Source organism: Mandrillus leucophaeus, unplaced genomic scaffold, assembly GCF_000951045.1.
Source record: "Mandrillus leucophaeus isolate KB7577 unplaced genomic scaffold, Mleu.le_1.0 Scaffold383, whole genome shotgun sequence".
Taxonomy (NCBI): domain Eukaryota; kingdom Metazoa; phylum Chordata; class Mammalia; order Primates; family Cercopithecidae; genus Mandrillus; species Mandrillus leucophaeus.
This window is the reverse complement of record NW_012104065.1, coordinates 2,077,325-2,090,507: the sequence shown is the minus strand read 5'-3', so window position 1 is coordinate 2,090,507 and position 13,183 is coordinate 2,077,325. Positions and strand designations below refer to the sequence as shown.

The following is a 13,183-nucleotide window of genomic DNA, read 5'->3' as shown; positions in this document are numbered from 1 at the left end:
ACTAACTACATGCTGTCATTGTCGTCATCATCATCATAACCCTCCTACTTCTCTTCCTCTTGCTATTCACAGTAGCTGCACATTCACACTGTGTTAATATATAATCACCGGCCAATAGTAGTCTCAGATTTACTCTCCAAATTCAAATTTCATGTGACTTACGCTTCAGTGCCATATTTTCATAAATTTAAATTTGATGTTTCATATAAATGGTTTCTATGAAAACCATATTTAAATAAACTAAAAAGACACTATGACCAACTTTGGATTATCCTTATTTGTATTGTTGGTCAATAGCGGTGTAGATATTTTGAAAACTGAAGGTAATTTTAAGATAAATTTTGTTTAACCTTGTAGTATGTGGCATGTCGATTTAATCTCCAAATTTGGTGTTTTAAACGTATTATAAAGTTACTTTGCTTTATCTCTACATGATATGTAAAAACTCTTGGAAAACCAGAGCTATGAAGATATTTCATATTTCCTCAATATGACAAAAGTATATAAAGCGTGTGTGTGTGTGTGTGTGTGTGTGTGAGAGAGAGAGAGACGGATATCTATTTTTCCCTCAATGTGGGCCTCTCTTAGGGTTCTGCCTTCATTTTCCACATAAACATACTTTTTTACTATAGTTCATTCTATTTCCATTTCTTTCAGTACTGTTTGTATCATTGGGAAAAGAATGATTCCCAAATTAGTCATCATATTAAAATTCATCTCTGGCATCCAGGTAACAGTATGGAACTATTAACTTTATAGCTGAGATTGGATGCTTTCTATTTATGTTGAAAACTAAATTACTGAATCTTTCACTCCCATTTTCATCCTCCTGTTTTTCTCACCTCAGTAAGTCATTGCCACATCTGTTCAGTTGTGGACATTCTTGATAAATCAAAAAATAAAAAAGACACTAAAACTATTACTATTTAACAATTCTAAAAATTCTGGTTAAATGCAATAAGCATAAGCCTACTTTTATTCATTAATTTTTCTCCCACAGTATGTCCAATTTAATTGACTGTCATATCTATCTTACCAGAAAACTAAAGGAAAAGTGAAGTTTTGGAAAGTGATTAGCTCTTTCTGTATGGCAAAAACAACTGTGTGTGTGAGTGTGTATAATCAGAATAAAATAGAATATGCTACTAAGTTTTTAAAATTACGTGGAGTTTTTAAAAAGAGCTTTCTTTTTCAAAGACGCTAAAGACATAGTTTTAAGATGAGAAATTTCTATAAATATTTTTATTGAGTTCCCTAAGGAGAAAACTTCCTGTCAGAAATAACTGTTCCCTTCTTTATTCTTCCCACAAGTTTATAGCATTTCCCTCCGTAGAGACGTCAGCATAGTCATCTTTGACACGGTGGGACTCTTTCTCCAGGCCTCGCTGGGATCAGAGTTCATCGGCATCCAGTCCCCATTTGGAGCAGTGTGTGGGTTAGGACAGTCTGTTCTTTGTTCACTCTGAAAAACCAAGAATAACCTAGTGGGAAAGAGGCATAGTTTGCATACTTTTAAAGATAGAGAACTCTCCTGATAATTGTGACTCATCATTTTCAAGTCTGTTTTTCGCAAGTAAAAGGGTGGCATTGGTGTATAAAATATAAACATCTCTCCCAAAATTAACACACATACTTGTTTCCTCAGAATAATAGAAATCTTACAATATATTTGCAACTTATGTAAGTGCCTTTTTAAAATATCTCAGAAATACAGTTTGGCATTAAATAAATATATTTCTCTTTATAAAACAAGTATTTCTTGATAACTTTATTGCAGAACAGTTGTTTTCTGAATGAATGTTGGGGCTTAATGTTCTTTTAGAACCAGACAGTACACATATTTCAGTGTGTGTTTATCGATAGCCAGATTTCTTTCAAAATATGCCTACTCATGCTACCCACATTCTCTGCTTACTGCCTAAACATCTGGTAAAAATAAAATGGAAGGAACTAGGAAGTAAATACTCATAGAAATCTATCAAGTAGCAGGTATGATCAGGGGGAAGAAGCCAACTTGCCTGTTTTTACAGCATAGCAAGTGGCCAGAGTGAAGCCCTTTTGTGGAAGTCTGTGTGTTGCCTATTCAAAGTAGCTGCGAAGCCTTGTGTCATAGAAGCTATTCAGACTGTTTTATCGCAGGATCCCGAAAGGTTCTCCTTTTATCCCTTTTAAGATACCAACACTTTAGTTGCTTTGTATTTCTCCCATTTCCTTTGAAATGCCAGTCCTTTTATTTGAGTTTAATCTTTTGTAATCAGAGTGTTATTTTAGAAAGGTGTAAAGTTATTCTGGTTTGTTGTGTGTTAGAACATTGGAAATGGAAACCAAAAGCCCAGGAACATGTTAGGCGGAGGGTTTTTTTTGTGCTTCCTGGAAGAAAACTATGCTGCAGACTGGTGATGATCAATGTACTGGCAAAGTCAGCAGATAAGAAACCAAATCTTTGAATATGGTGATACATTTTATTTTTTTTCCCTTTGAGATGCACTCATATGCTGTTTGACAGTTTGATGTAGTGATTTTTTAAAAGGTAACTAATGAAATGCATGTAATGTATACTTAAATGTAACAATCAATAGTATTCTCTCTCTCTCAGTCTCTCTAGCACCCCCTACTCCTCCCTCCCTCCCCTTTTCCCCTTCTTTGACTTCTCCTTCAAAAGATTTCCTAGATACTTGAGGCATTAAAAAAATTAGACTGAAATAACACTATCCACACTTTCCCTTATTTCCCAGGGGCACCAAACACTTTCTAAAACCCTTTCCCCTAGGGGAAAAAAATCATAGAACATTGGTCACAAAAAGGTCCATGAGTGACGAGGTTATTGTCACTTGCCAACTTAGATTGTTCTTATTTCTTGAAAGTGAAAACAAACAAGGTAACATACCTATGTATAGATACACACATATTTTTAAATACACAGACACGTTATTCCCCTTCCCATACTTTTATGTCTTTCCTATTTTTGTCATGACAGTATGTTCATATACACACACATCTTTTCCATTAGCACAAATGACTTGGAAAAAGGAGTAGCTAGGGAAGTTAATCAAAGGTGATTTTAATGACTTTGGCTATAAAACAGCCCTGTGCGGAAAGTCAGAAGATCCAATTCTAGCTAAATTATTCTACTAATTGAAATGTGACTTTGATGGATCATTTCTCTGTTTTTGGCCTTCATTTTCTTATCTGGTTATTTAAGGGGTTTGTACATGATGATTCTCAAAGTCTCAGTGAAAAAGTCAGCAGACTGCCTCATTCATTCAGTCAACAAGTAGTTATTGAATTAAAGCACCGTTCCAGGTGTTAGGATATAGATGCAAACAAAAAAAGGGAAGCGTCCTTTTTCTCCTCAGGCTTACATTTTAATGAAAGGAGGTAGTTTAAAAAACGATTAAGTTGGCTGGGCGTGGTGACTCATGCCTGTTATCCCAGCACTTTGGGAGGCTGAGGCGGGCGGATCACGAGGTCAGCAGATTGAGACCATCCTGGCCAAAAGGATGAAACCCCATCTCTACTAAAAATACAAAAATTAGCTGGGCGTGGGCATGGTGGTACACACCTGTAGTCCCAGCTACTCAGGAGGCTGAGGCAGGAGAATCGCTTGAACCCAGGAGGTGGAGGTTGCAGTGAGCCAAGATCACACCACTGCACTCCAGCTTGGCGACAGAGCAAGACTCCATTTCACAAAAACAAACAAACAAACAAAACAAACAAACAAAAAAACAAGTTGATAGACAAAACTATGAAGAAGGTGGTAAGTGGTTTGGAGACTAATAAAACTATGTGGATAGAGAGTGCTTTGGGGGAGGGGTTGCAATTTTATATACATCTAGGGGAAATGTAAAGGTGGGGTGGAATAAGCCATGTGAAGATGCAGGGGAAAGCATTCCAGGCAGAGGAGACTGGAATGGCCTTTAAATTTGAAGAGCAGCAAGGGAGCCATTGGGGGCAAGAGTGAAGGGCTTCAGAAGAGTTGTGGAGTGGCTTTAGAGAGGTGGAGGTCTTGTAGGGCCTTTTACTGGGAGTAATTAGGATCACTTGGGAATGTTTTGAGCAGAGGAGCTGCAACATCTTACATTTTTTTTTTCTTTTTTGAGACGGAGTCTTGCTCTCTTGCCAGGCTGGACTACCGTGGCGCGATCTTGGCTCACTACAACCTCCGCCTCCTGGGTTCAAGCGATTCTCCTGCCTCAGGCTCCCAAGTAGCTGGGGCTACAGGCACGCGCGACCATGCCCAGCTAATTTTTGTATTTTTAGTAGGACGGGGTTTCACCATGTTGGCCCGGATGGTCTCGATTTCTTGACCTTGCGATCCACCTGCCTCAGTCTCCCAAAGTGCTTGGATTACAGGCGTGAGCCACCTGGCCTGACCACATTTTAAAAGAATCACTTAGTTGTTATATTGAGAAGAGAATGAAGAGAAAGGGGTAGGGTGGTAGGGAGTGGAAACAGAGAGATCTGTTAATAGGCTGGTGACTCAGACCAAGCTGGCAACAGAAAGAATACAGTGAAATCATTGGATTTTGGATACATTATGAGGTCGGACTAACAGGATCTGCTAATGAATTGGATATAGCATAGGACAGAGAATCAAGTGCAGCTCCGTGGTATTTTGCCAGAACTGGAAAGATAGAATTGTCATTAAGTGAGTTGAGAAGTCTAAAAAGCAAGTCTAAGAGTTTATAAAAGCAAGCTTCAGGAAGAAGATCAGGAATTCCGGTTTGGGCATGCTATATTGACATGCATTTGAGCTATTTAGCAGATATCCAAATGAATATATCAAGTGGACAACATATATGGACCTAAGTTCCGAGTAAGAGGACTGAAAAAATAATTTGGTAACCATCATCTTTTAAATGGCCGTGGACCTAAGCACAGTGGTCACTGATGGAGGTAGTGCCGGCAGAGATGAGCCTCAGGATTGTCCCCTAGAGCACCTTAATATTACTTAGTTGGAGAGATGAGAATATTCAGAAGAGGATCCGGAGAAGGGGAATCCAGAGACATGGGAGGAAAATGAGGAGACTGTAGTATCCTGAAGGCCACAGGAAGAAAATGTTTCCAGGAGGAATCTCCTGCTTCAAATGTGTGCTGATAGGTTAAATGAGATAGTAGCTGGGAAAGAATTGGCTGGAGTTTAGCAAAGTGTAGTAGAGAGATGGGGGGAAAAGCAAAATTGAATTTTGATGACATTAAGAAAAAATAGGAGAATGGGAATTGGAGTCCACTAGTACAGGCAACTTTTCATGGACTTTTGCTATAAAAGGGGCAGAAAAATGGCCAGTAGCTGGGAAAGGACATGGTAAAAAGGGCTTGTTTAAAGGTAACAGAAATCATAAAATAATAGCATGTTTGCAGGCTGATGAACTGATTCAGTGAAGAAGGAAAATTAATAACAGGATAAATAAGGGAGAAATGACTATTTGAATAGGCAGAGAACTTGAGGCCTAGTGCATACATGGAGGGTTAGCCTTGGAAACAGGGAGACAGCTCCTATATAACATAATAGGAAGGCAGGCAGAGCATATGGGGAAAGTGCTGGTAGGGGAACTTACGGAGGTTTTCTTCCAACTCTTTTGTTCATAAATTAGGAAACGAGATCATCAGCTCAAGGTGAGGATTGGGGAATAGGGTTAGGGGTTTGTAGAGAGAAAGTAGAATATATTCAATACTTGTCTAAGACAGTGGGCAGTTACATGACCTTAGGCAAGATTTCTCAAGCCGGGCCCTCTTGGCCTTTGAGGCTGGGTTATTCTCTGCTGTAGGAGAGGCTGACATTATAGAACGTTTTGTGCATCCCAGGCTTCTACCCACTGCGTGACAGCAGCAGCCTTTCCCCTTTTTCTTCCTCAATTGTGACAACCAAAAGTGTCTCCAGATATTCCCAAATGTCCTCTGGGGCCAAAATTGTCCCCAGTTGAGAGCCACCAGTCTAAAGAAATGTAGTATGATTGTCAGGAAGCATTAACGCCAAGTTAAGGTTCATAATCATGAATTTAACATGAGATCATTCAGCATTGTTGTGTTATATTCAGCTGTGCAGGTGCAGGCACAGAATACGCAGAAAGTTAGATTTAACCAGGATTGGGGTTTTGCCAAAGGAGTACAATGAAGTGACTAGAGAAGAGCCAGGGAGTTATTTTAATAATTGATCATGGAATTTATACCAGGCGAGGATAAAAGTGAGGAAAGATGGTAGGAACACTAGATTGTAGGTCCTCCTGGGGTCAAAGGATTATAGAGATTGGCTTCTAGAGAGGGTGATGTAATATTAGGGATTTTCAAAAACAACCTACTCCCTGTTGGTGTCTAGGAAGGAAATCTCAGATGGAGGAAGTACAGGATGAACTCATCCACAGACTGACCATTGGTCGGAGTGCCGCTCAGAAGAAATTCCATGTGCCCCGGCAGAACGTGCCAGTTATCAATATCACTTACGACTCCACACCAGAGGATGTGAAGACGTGGTTACAGTCAAAGGGATTCAACCCTGTGTGAGTCTGTCTCTGAATACCTTGCAATTCTGTGTGTACAACATGCATTGTTTTCAATTTGCTTACTTAGATGTCACAGATAACTCTTAAAAGACATAAGGGCACAGACTGCATACTTTGTGCCATACTCAAGAAATCACTGTAGCTGTTCATAGCTGAGAAAGAACTAAAATAAGCATATAATTATCATTTGATGCCACCCCATTCTCGAGTTGGTAGTATCTGTTCATTATTAGTTCTTTAAGCAAACTGTCGGCAGCTTTCACGCCCAGTAGCTTCTTTTCTCCATCAGATTACTCTGATGTAACCTAGGTAGGACCATGGTCTTAGCAGAACTTCCTAGACCACATAGGACATACAGCACAAGTTTTCCTCCTGCGGCAGGTTATAGTGTCTCTGGCAAATAAACAATAGACAGTGTTACCTAGCATCAATTATAATCTTAATAGAACTTTTCCTTTAATAAACCCATAGTAAAGGTTCTATGTATCTATCTAAAAGTCTATAAACATTTCACATGTATTTGGCACATTGAACTATTAGAATAATACATATTCAAGGGACCTTGACATATTAAACTCACCTACCCAGCATGATTGAAAAATGAGGTACAATGGTTGGTCAATTGCCAGGTTACTAGAAAGTTACCTATTCCTTCTATGAAACACCAAATCCCAAGGAATTGGTATTAAACAATGACCCTAAACCCAATTGGCTCCTTTTTGATGCTTTGTAATTAATAATCTGTATAGCCTCGCGGTCATCATCATGAAAGAAGCTTGTCATTGCCCTGACTATAAAGACTGTGGTGGCATTTAATAAGGGTTCCAGGGTATGGAACACTTAGAAAAGAGAAGTTACTGGCAGGAACAGATACTTTTCTCCTTTGTTTGCAGGCAATATTTTTAATGCTCAGTTTCTTTTTCTTTTCTTTCTTTCAGGACTGTCAATAGTCTTGGAGTATTAAATGGTGCACAACTTTTCTCCCTCAATAAGGATGAACTGAGGACAGTCTGCCCTGAAGGGGCGAGAGTCTATAGCCAAATCACTGTACAAAAAGCTGCATTAGAGGTATGACTTGTCAACCTAAGGTGGTGTTTTTCTGCAAATTGAAAGCTCTGGGAACAACTGTTTATGTCCATATTGGCCAATTTCCCTTTCTTAGCAGAGCTGAATTAAATTTAACTCTGCTTTTGTAAATTTGTCACTGAGATCATCAATGACATTTTCCGGAAGGTTAATTTGTTGTAAATGCTCATATGACGTGAAGCTTGAGCACATACTTTTGGACACTTAACAAAAAGCATAATGTTCTCATTTTATATGTATTCTCTACTTCTATAGGAAATTTAATTTTGACGTAACAGTGGAAATTAGCTTCTGAGTGAGTAAGAGCCTTAAGAGGCCAGAACGCTTGCCTAGTCTTAATATATATTTTTCGAGATTCTAATAGTGTATAGGTTATAAGGTTGTAAAACCCTGGCTGTGTGTGTTAGGTCTAGTAATACATCTCAATAATCGGGAAAGATACATTAGGTAGAGATCACTGAAAATAGAGAGCCCTGAAAAGTATTTAGTCACAATGGTCTGTATGAAAGCAGGAGAATCTATGTTTCTAGATTGGTTTATACTAAGCTGCAAATATCCTATTTTAGACTTAAAATGTGCTGTGTACGGGTAGTAGTCTCCAACTGTTACATCTCACAGTTCTTAATAGTTTCATGAAAATTATACTTGGACTCAAATGAAAGAATGTAGGCTTTGGCATGAAATTGATCCATGATCATCTCTAACAGGTATATTCTATAAATTCAATAGTTAAATAATTCAGGGTAAAATCACTTCATGCATATCACCCCGTAGCCATTCTGAATCCACAGAAATTATATTTCCCTCGGAGGTTTTCCCTACAACATTGATCTTGAAGGCTCCATATTAAGATTTGATTGCTTTCCATATGTTGAATGTTATTAAGGATTATATATTTTTCTCAAGCAGTTTTACCACTATATTTAATTTTGTTGAGAGTGTATAATTACTTCTTCAAGGCATGTTAGAAAATTTCATATTCCTAAAATTTCTGAATTCCTTCATCCCACACCTGCCTATCATTATTGTCATTTGCTGTCACCACCCACTTCAGGATGGCCTCTTGCTTCTTGTTCTCTTCCTATTCTCTGGATGGGAACTGAGGCAGAGGCTGACCACCTGAGGTTCTTCATGTTCCTCAGCCACCTTCTACCACCTCACCCTTTCCTTGGATCTAGTTAATCTTTTAGATTATTCACCTCTGTTGCCAGAGACTTCAGTTGATAGGAAAGCAAAGCCAGCATGATCGGAGGGTCAGAACTATATGGAGGGGAAACTGGGTGAATTCTGAGCCGACTCTGGCCTGAGTTAAAATCTTCTAAAGGCAGATCAGTATCTTGTTTGACCCCAAAAGAGTTCTTTGATAATTTACCATGTTATTATGCTTATTGTACACATACCCTCTTTTTTCTCTCAGCAAACCTACAGTACTACACATACATTATTGATTATCTTTATCACGTTCTAATGAAAGGCCTGGTGGGTGAATTGCCTTAACAGACTTTACAAAATGAAAAATTATTGTGATATATGAGTGAAGTGCAGAAGCTTCACTTAAAAAGGGGAGCTGTTAGCTTTCCTAAAGAGATACTCGAAGAAAACCACAGTCGACTTTTGTCCTGAGCCATTTCATGATATGACCTGCAGCCTGCACGATTCAGTAACCATCTTGTCTGAACTATTTATCTTTCAGGATAGCAGTGGCAGCTCCGAGTTACAAGAAATTATGAGAAGACGACAGGAAAAAATCAGTGCTGCTGCTAGTGATTCAGGAGTGGAATCTTTTGATGAAGGAAGCAGTCACTAATTTGTTTGTTTTTAAACTCCATTGTTTTGGCATTATTCCAACATGCTTTGTTTTAAGAAGCCTTGAAGGGAATGTCAGATTCATTTTTCTGAGTGTAATTTATCGCCATAAAAGACCCATGCAAACCTGAGTGAGCACAGGATTTGCTTCTAGGCGCATTATTTTTATTGAAACTGAAAAAATTTAAACTGAATTTTTTGACCTTGGAAAATATTTTTCTTACTTTACCAAGGTGAAGTCTCCTTTATTAGATTAATTATTCGATCCCCATCCCGGGGTATAAGCAGGAATTGTTTTGATGGTGGTGGCGTTCTTCACTACAACAAAGCAACAGTATTGTCCATGATTCAAAATCTAAGCAGTTTCGATTGTGCCTGTGAATATGGTGTCTGTCATTCAGGGCGTAGCTCACTGTAGGCTAGCCTCTGCTTACTTAGGTCTCTTCTCTGACATAATCAATGGAAGAATATTTAGATTTATTTAAAGTTCTTAATGCCAACAGTTTAAAACAATTAAAACATTTGAATGAACTGTAAAGTACAGCCATACCTTGGACATGCAAATATCAATCTATGGAGCATTCTCAAGACAGTTTGTCGTGGTTCTGTCAATTGCAGTTCCTTGTGTAGCTTGTATTTTGATTTAGTTTGTATTCTGCTTATTATGTATACTGTGTTCTTATATATGAGAAAGCACAAATGGGAAAGAGGTCATGTCTGCTCAAAGTCTAGCAAAGGAAGTAGTCTGCATTGGTGTGCATTACAGTATTTTGCTTAAGGAAAGCCTCAGTTCTGAATGTTGATATAAGTAGTTAAAAGGAAATGGGGCCATTTTATGTGTTTATCTGTGTCAAGTCTTTCTGGTATTAAGAAGCACTTAATTTACACATATTTTAATCCTGTGAAAGAGTCCACATAGAGAAAAGAAAGATACCTAACCTTCAACAAATGTTATTTTTGGAAACACAATTTTTGTCATTAAATGTTATATTATTTCACATATATAAAACAGATGTTATGTAAGAATGTTGTATATTTTAACATAAATCATTTAGAGAAATTATCTAGATTCATTAATTTTCATAGTGCCTTTTTCACATGAGTCAGCTGGAAAGTCTGCAATAAACAGTATTTGCTGTCTGTTAATAACTGGCTTCTGTCTCCTTGGCAAAAAGGATCTGTGCTATATGGGCTGAGGATTCGAGTTGAGTGTAATGGGAAAAAATGGAGATCCACAGTTTTTAAAAACTGTGTATTATTCTATTTCTGAGTGGGTAGAGAAACTCTAGAATACTTTTCTCGGTTATTTTTCTTCTTTTCGCCTCTCGTTTCATTATCTTTTCCTTCTACCATCTAGTCATATTTGGTAATGGTAATGGAACTAATTTACACTGCACTTATGATTGCTAAATGCTTCCACATAAATGCTTTCCTGGATATTTACAACAGCTCCATATGAGTTATTACAGATGAGGAGAGTTAGCTTCCTAGAAGCTAATTTTCCCCAGATCCTGAAGGATGTGGGAGTTTCTCATCTTATATCTCTTGGTCTCTCTATAGCACTGCCCCTTGGCTAAAGTGGAACAAACATGAGCATGATAAAGGCGAATTAGTTTAGATCTTTTACATTTCAGAAGGACTGATACATATGTATAGTTTAGCCTTTATTGAAAGGGATAAGATGAAAGAAAATAAGATTCAAAAGTTAAAATAACCTGTGTGTAAAATCGCATATGAAAAGAATTGGTGTAATTTACATCTTTATGTAAGATGCCAAAGGAATGTGTCACAGAGGTAGTAATTGCAGAAAGCAGTCACATCAGCTAAGGATGTGGGAACAAAGAGAAGAGGTTCCTGGAATTTAGAATCTTGAGAGAGCAGCACTACAGAGTTTGGATCCAGACGTCTGAGGGGTTTGGTCACTGCTATCTGAGGATTTGAGGAAAGACCCCACAAGGCTAACAGGGGAACACAACCTAATCAGTGCTTTTGCCTCAGGTATTTAGGAAAGGTTTCAGGAATTGAAAAACAGTTTAGAAAATCCATGGCTCTGAGACCTAGACTTTGGAGAAGAGCATGGCAGGTAGCTGGTGCTTGAATCTCTAAGAGGGCACGATGAGGATGCCTCTGGGAGCATGAGGAAAAGAAAACTGGTAAATTGAGCCAACTACTGCTCTGGGAATCATTTGCTACTTATTGAGTGAAGAACCACTACTGGGGTGATGTTGGTAGCAACAGGAAGTAAAACAGGAGGGAGAAGGCCCTTGTTCCCTCTCTAGCCGTCTATCTCACTATAGCACATGCTTTGGGCACAGTCTATTGAGCATGCACCTGGCAAAGCCCCAAATCTCAAAGATAAGAATAAAGAGATGGATTTGAAGCTGAGAGAATAACTCATAACCCATTCCAATCTCTAGTACTTAGCCTCTACACTTGCTCTTCTGTACGTATCTGAAATTTCATACAACAATAATTTTTAAAATGTGGACCAGGAGCAGTGGCTCATGCCTATAATCCCAGTACTTTGGGAGGCCAAGATGGGAGAATTGCTTGAGCCCAGGGAGTTCAAGACCAGCCTGGCCAACAAAGTGACACCTCATCTCTACAAAAAAAAATGTAGCCAGGTGTGGTGGCATTCACCTGTAGTCCCTGTTACTTCGGAGTCCAAGGTGAAAGTGTCGCTTGAGCCAGGAGTTCAAGGCCGTAGTGAGCCATGATTGCACCACTGCATGTCAGCCTGGGTGATGGAATGAGATCCTATCTCTAAAAAAATTGATTAAAAAATTTAAAAAGTAGAAAAAGCTTACGATTTTACCTAACAAGATGCAATCATCTTTCTCTGTTATTTAAGTAGTTTTTAATATAGAGTACTTAATGTAAAGAATTGGTTAAACAGGCGAAAAGAGAACAGTAAGACATCACAGAGGTGGCTATAATAGGAAGCAGCTCCTACCCCTAGGGCTACAGAGCAAAGGGAAGGGATTACGTTTATCAGCATTTAGAAGCTTGGAAGGAGAGTCTTAGAAAGCTTGGACTGGGATCCAAGAAAAGGAGGCACGGTCTGGTGTTGGTCCTGGTGCCTCAGTAGCACAGAGGAAAGCCCCCTGTAGAGCTGGGACAGAAACCTCTGGGGAGGAGATTCTGGCCATTTGATGCTGGCACCTCTGAGAGAATGCAGTGATGTTGATCCCAAAAATGTTAGGGTAAAAACTGTAAAACAGAATAACCTGCTACTACTGGTCTCAACTGGTGGTGCCAGAGTAAAGATCTATTTTACTGGCTTACAGCCAATTGGTTTTTGTGTGCCTTTGTGTAGTTTTCTTGTTTCTAGTTCTTCATGTTGAGCTTCTTGGAACTGTGGAATTACAGCTTTTATTAAATTTGTAAAACTTTTAGCCATTATTGCTTTAATGATTTTTCTGTCCCTCCAACCTTCTCTTTTTGGGAGATTCCGATTTTATGTGTATTAGGCCATTTGAAGTTTTTCCAAGGTCGTTGAGGCTCTGTTAATTTTTTTACCAAGTTTTTGTTTCCCCTGTTTTATTTGGGTAGTTCCTATTTCTGTCTTCAAGTTCACTAACCTTTTATTCTTCTAATCTGCTTTTAATTGCTTCCATTATATTTTCATCTCAGACATTATAGTTTCATAAAGTCTGACTTGAGTGTTTTGTTTTCTTAAAGTATCTTCTATATCTCTGCTTTGCTCGCTCAGTATTTTTCAGCTTTGCCAATGATATGGAATACAGTTAGAATATCAGTTTTAAAAGAGGATTCTGTGAAGATGGCAGAGT

General features: G+C 38.5%; 1 protein-coding gene across 2 annotated transcripts in view; it reads left to right on the top strand.

The window, feature by feature from the left end:
- EPS8 (epidermal growth factor receptor pathway substrate 8) overlaps nucleotides 1-10,541 on the top strand; it is a 286,550-nt gene extending 276,009 nt beyond the window's left edge. For both annotated transcript variants that reach the window (XM_011990822.1, XM_011990823.1), the window contains exons 19-21: nucleotides 6,317-6,497; nucleotides 7,439-7,568; nucleotides 9,280-10,541. In XM_011990822.1, the coding sequence (XP_011846212.1) occupies nucleotides 6,317-6,497; nucleotides 7,439-7,568; nucleotides 9,280-9,393 (425 nt within the window). In that variant the 3' untranslated portion in view covers nucleotides 9,394-10,541. The remainder of the gene's footprint in view (nucleotides 1-6,316; nucleotides 6,498-7,438; nucleotides 7,569-9,279) is intronic.
- Nucleotides 10,542-13,183: the final 2,642 nt, after the last annotated feature.